The sequence below is a fragment of the Vombatus ursinus genome, unplaced genomic scaffold, assembly GCF_900497805.2.
Source record: "Vombatus ursinus unplaced genomic scaffold, bare-nosed wombat genome assembly UNPS02014821.1, whole genome shotgun sequence".
In the NCBI taxonomy this organism is placed as follows: Eukaryota; Metazoa; Chordata; class Mammalia; order Diprotodontia; family Vombatidae; genus Vombatus; species Vombatus ursinus.
The window spans coordinates 30647438-30653587 of NW_020954599.1; the positions used below are offsets into that span (position 1 = coordinate 30647438).

General features: G+C 39.2%; 1 protein-coding gene across 1 annotated transcript in view; it reads left to right on the forward strand.

Annotated features, from left to right (window-relative positions):
* Positions 1 to 6150, forward strand: part of PDLIM3 (PDZ and LIM domain 3) — a 53642-nt gene that overhangs the window by 15007 nt on the left and 32485 nt on the right. The window contains exon 2 of the mRNA XM_027837456.1: positions 5027 to 5143. Within this exon, the coding sequence (XP_027693257.1) occupies positions 5027 to 5143 (117 nt within the window). The remainder of the gene's footprint in view (positions 1 to 5026; positions 5144 to 6150) is intronic.

Here is a 6150-nt window from a genome sequence, read left to right on the forward strand (position 1 = left end):
AGAGAGAGAGAGAGAGAGAGAGAGAGGAGAGGAGAGGGATCGATCTTTCCCATAAGATTGTAAGCTTGTTGAGAACAGGGACTGTCTTTCTTTTTTCATATTTCATATTTACATATAATTATCCCCAGTGCTCAGCACATTGCCTAGCACATAATAAGTGCTTAATAACTGATTAAAGTCAGACATTTCAATGATGTACTATCCTCCATTTTAAGAAACCCTTTCCCCTTTGACCTTTTGATGCTCCCTCCCTGCTAAGCCCTAACCCTGAGTCACCCCCACCATATATTCTTTCTCTACTTCTATGCCCAAGAAGTGAAGCATGGCTAGAGAAAGTCATGAAATTTCCCTCTTGGTCTCCTACAACTTTATGCTGCCAAATGTGAAATGACAAATGGCAGTCCTTTTATTCAGCACCGATTAACTCCATACCACATTCCCTACAGCAGCTGTTCCAGACTTTCTCAGGTCTCTTCCAGCCCTAAATTCCGTCTCCACCCTCAGCTCTCTCAAATGATGACCTTACCTTCTACTTTAATGAAGACTGAGGCCATCCTAAATAGGAGGTGTCTTGGAAAGAGCCCTGGATTTGGAATCAGAAAATGAAGGTTCAAGTCTTGACTTCATTATTTTCTAGTGCTTTGACCTTGGGCAAGCAACTCTGTGGGACCCCTGTAAAGTGGAGGGTTTGAATTATGCCAGAGGCTTTGGACTCATTTTGAAAAGGAGGAAATTGATGACCTCTATAATCCCTTCTAACTTTAAAGATCTATGATTCTGTGGTCCCAATATTCTTCCTTTCCTTCTCCATACTTCAAGACCTCTGTCATGTCCCATCTTCTTCACCCTCCATCCAGTCTCCAAGGACGAGGCAGACATCCTTGTCAAATATAACCCTTGTATCTTAATCTCATCTTCTCCTTTTCCTTTAGGACTTTGTTCCATTGATCCTTCTCATCCTCAATTCATCGTCAATCTCTCCCTCTCTAACTGGTTCTTACATGCTGCCTAAAAATAAAAAAAAAAAATCTGCCTACAAACCTTTGACCTTAATTTACTCTCCTGAAACTAGCTTCTTATATTTCTCATTCTGTCACTGACAAATTCTGAAAAAGAGTAGCCTCTGCTTCCTCAACACTCATTCACCCTTGAAGACTCTGCAATGGCTCTGCCTTTACCACTGTGAGACTGCCTTCTCTGAAGTTACCAGTGACTTCTTAATTGAGACCTAGTCTCAATTCTCATCCTCTGTGGCCTTATTATAGCATGTGATGCTGTGGGCCACCTTCTCTTTCTTGGTATTATCTTTGTCGTTAGCTTACATGTCACGTTCCCTTTCTGATCCTCCTCCTACCTCTCAGACCACTTCTCTTTGTCCTTCATTAAGTCTTCACCTTCTGTCCATCCCACAAATGTAGGTTCTGCCACTAGCCTTTTCCCCCTTTTCATTATCTCTCTACATTCTTCTCATTAATTATCTCATCACTTTTAATGGCCTTCATCACCATTCCCTCTCTAAATCTATATTTGGCTCCAGTGTTTCCTGAGCTCAGTTTGGCATTTCCAAGTGCCTATAGTCTATGACCATGGGATGTCCTGTTGACATCTCAAACTCAACAGGTCCAATCCTGTTGATTAATTGAGTGAAGGTTTGATTCACCACTACATATACTTTCCTTCCTTTCTCCTCTATATCATGAAAATTCAAAACCTCAGAATTCATTTTTGAATCTTTCCTCTTATTTACCTTGCACATCAAATCAATTGGTAAGTCCTATTGATTCTCTTTCTGCAATACTTTTAGAATCTGAGCCTTCCTTTCCATTCTCACTACTGCTACCACAGTTCAGACCCTAGTTACTAACCCAGATTGCAATAGTCCCCTAACTTCTCTCTATCCCTCTCCTCTCTCCAATTCCCTTTCATACAGCTGCCATAATAATCTTATAAAAGTATAGGTCTGATTATGTCCTTTGAGAGTAATGATTATTTCTCTCTTGTATTGAAAGCCAGTTATTGAATTGGGACTGGGGTTTCTCCACTTTCTGTTTAGTCATTTAAAGCTCAGGCTCAGTGGATTGCTTGGTCAGTTTTTGAAGGACAGAGCTGATAATGAGATGAAATCTTGGAGGAGACTTGACCAATTGGGACCTTTTAGGTCTGATCAAAAAGTAAAGATATTTTAGTCTAGGTGAATTCTGGCCCATTGTGTTTTAGTCAGACAGGTCTGAGTGGACATGGATTCCACCTTTTGTCTATATTGTCCTAGAAGGCAGTGGTCTGGGTAGAGATTAATCTATTTATCCCTAAGTGTTCAGAGTCATGTCCTTCAGCCCCTGATTAAGGTAAACCCACCTCTCATTATAATATTCATTCTCTCATTACTTATTAACCAATCAAAGTTGATTGCCACCCTCAGGTGGACCCCCTTTCCAAAGGCTTTACGAGTATTCAAGGTCCCCCCGAGAGTCTTCTTTGGTCACCAAGAGGAATAAGTGAGCTCATTTTATTATCTGCTAGCTGTCATTAATAAAATCAATTATAATTTACCCAGAAATTCTGTCTCTCAGAAATTTTCATTTTCCACAGCCTTCCTTGCTTCAAACCTTTAGGGACTACTGACTGGCTACATAAGACAACAAGAAGTCCTTATTTGGTTATTCATAACAACCATCTGGGTTTAACCCATCCTTGCAGCCTTATTCCACGGCACTTCCCTTCATGCATTTTGCAGGCCAACCAATCTGGGCTATTAATTATTTCTTGACTTCATCCTTGACTTTCTCCCTTTCATACATTCTCACAGGTTATATTGTAGGCCTTCAGTGGGCTACACACAAATCTCTGCTTGTTGAAATTATTCTTGTCCTTCAATCTTGAATTCTTCTATGAAGTCTTTCCTAATTCCTTGCAGAGAATGGTGATATCTCCCTCCCCAAGTCTCTCATACTCCTCTCTTTGACTTCTCCTGTGCATATGATAATATAATCTGTTACTGCAGTTACTAGAGGGAGAGTGGCTTAGTGGAGAGATCATTGAAATTGGAGGGAGGAAGATCTGCTATCTCATTTACTAGCTGAGTGACCCTGGATGAGTCACTTAAACTATCTCTGCTTCAGTTTCCTCATCTGTGAAATGGAGATAATAGTAATTTACTATCTACCTCACAAGGTTTGTGTGGGTTAGTGTTTTATAAAACCCAAAGCGGGTCAGTCATGGTGGCTTATACCTGCAATCCCTGCTACTAGGGAAGCTGAGGTTGGTGAATTGCTTGAGCTCAGAAGGTCCAAATTTCAGTGGGCTAAGATGTTCAGGTATCTACAGTAAGTCTGGCACCAAGACGGTGAGCTCCCAAGAGCAGGGTGGCACCAGGCTGCCTAAGAAATGGCAAACCAGTCCAGGTCAGAAACAGAGCAGGTCAAAAAGTCCATGTACCTCAGGCATGATTGGCCACCATGCTTTCAATACTGTGTGAGATGATGAATTCCCAGTCTCAAAAATTAAAATAAAGTTAAATCCATCTATACATAAAATTAAGTTACTGTTATTAATGTCTCTAATGTCTCTAAATTCTTTGAAATTAGGAATGGTATTGTTCTTCATCTTCATATTCTTACTGCTTGGCAGTATCAAATTATATTAGCTTGCAGACAAAAAAGTTTTTCTTCCATCAAATCCTTTGTCATCTCAGAAACCAATTTGATGCAATTTAATTCAACTAGCATTTATTAAGCACAATGTATACAAGGATCTGGGGGAGGTTCAAGGACAAAAACAAAACCATCCTTCCCTGTTAAAGGATCTTATCATTCTATGGGTGTAGATATGGTTCACAAAAAAACATAGTGCAAGGAAATTTGATGTGAAAGAAGGTACTAAAAACAGAGTGCCAATGAAGGCTTAACAGGGTACATATCACTTGAGTGTAAAGGAAGATAAAGATTCTAGGAGCTAAGAGTAAGAAAAGTATTTCAGGAGTGGGGTGCTAATTATGTGAATGCATAGAGGTGGGAGATAGGATATAGAATTTAGGGCAAAGCTAGCACACCAGTTTGGTTGGAACATGGAGATTCTGAAGAGCAGTAGTATGAAATAAGGCTGAAATCATAGGTAGGAACTGGATTGTAGAGAGCTTTAAAAGCCAGCCTGAATATCCTGTAGGCAATAGGGAGCAATTGAAGATCTTTCAGCAGGAATGGAATAATTCTAGAACTGGAATAATGAATATAATAGTGGGCTTGAAGTCATGAAGATGTGAATTCAAATTCTACCTCTGATATTTATTAGCTGTGTGATCATAGGCAAGCCATTTAACTTCTCTGAGCCTAAGTGGCCTTGAAATTCTCTTCTGGCTGTAAATGCATGTCCTATAACCTTGCCTTAAGAAAATTATTTTGGTGGCTTTTCAGAGGACAAATTGGAAAAGGTAGAGATTAGAAGCAAGGAGACCAATGAAAAGGCTATTAAAGTAGTCCAAGAGAAATCTGATGAGGGCTTAAACTATAGTGGTGGCCATTTGAGTAGAGAAGGTAATGTATCAAGTGAGCACTAGGGTTAGGCAAGCTCCAGAATGGAGGCCAAGCAAATTCCCATAATACCAGACCACTAAGCAATAATTCATCTACTGGGCAAATGATTGAGTGCTCATGCATGGATTCAACTCCAGACCTTGAACAACACAAGTAAGGGAAGGAACAATATAGAGGCAGTGTGCATATACCATTTCAGTGAATACTCAAGGCTTACTCTTCTAGGCTCCCACACTTTCTTTCTACACTCCCACACAACTTAAAATGTGCCATTAGGAATTAGTTACCCCACAATCTGCACAAGAGCCTCAAAGGAAATCTTGATGCATTCCAGATGACATAAAAAAGATATAGCATTATTTGTACAGGACTAAGCAGGGTGATGATAAAGGGGAAATCATTTTTATTAAATCCTTGAAGGTTATATTGTTAGCGTTCAACTGTAAGGAAGAACTATCTGATCATTGGGCTAGAGGGGAAGGTGTAACTTCTAAAAGCTAGGAGTTCAATTATTTTATTTTATTAACAGGGCAGAAACTCGCTTATGGTCTCCCCAAGTTTCAGAAGATGGGAAAGCACATCCTTTCAAAATCAACTTGGAATCAGAACCCCAGGTATGAGCTGTAGAGTAAATGATTCTGGTATTTTGCTATCCTCACTATCCCATGTGTTTTTTTTTATACTTTAAAATTGACATGGTTCATTTGCTATTGGGTTTCCATTTTGGATTTCCAAGTTCTTTCCTATAAACCACTACCTACACTAACACCTAATGATTAGTGACTGATGGTGAGTTTTAATCAAAGTTTTCATGCTTAAAAATAGGTTTTAAATTAAGCATACTATAAGCATTTTGTCATTAATAGAGTCTATAGGTGTAATCTACTTTCCTTGGAACTGTTTACATCATTCATGATACTGAATAAATGAAAATATTTCCCATATTCTTAGACCTTTCAAATGCTCCCTTCTCAGCATATCTATTCAGACTGTGGATTCCTTTGAAGTGGAATAAAACATCAGAAACTACCCCCACTTCCCACAAAACACTTGCTCCAATGTTTTGTCATGACATGGAGTTAACCTGGGCTTCCTGAAAACTATGTCACTAGATTGCAAGTTCAGGAAGCTTCAACCAAACTGGAAGGCTTTCAATATGGCACTGTCTATAGACTGCATCTGTTATCCTAGAATCACCCTGGCTAAGTAGAGAAATGCTCATCACCAGAAGGTTAGATACTATGGCCATGGCAACCCATCAAACACAAAAATACAAATGGCCCAATATTTGATATGGACTCCCTCTACTACTACAATAACAAAGGGGGAAAGGGGAACACAATGTACTAAGAAAATCAGTTTTTAAAATATATGTGTATGTGTGAGTATGTAGAGAGAAAGAGAAATGATAAATATGTAGAGTAGGAGAAATAGATAGATAGATAGACAGATAGACAGACAGACAGACAGACAGACAGACAGACAGACAGACAGATAGATAGATAGATAGATAGATAGATAGATAGATAGATAGATAGATAGATAGATAGATAGATAAATGCTTGGATGGATGAATGGATGGATGGATGGATGGATGGATGGATGGATGGATGGATGGATG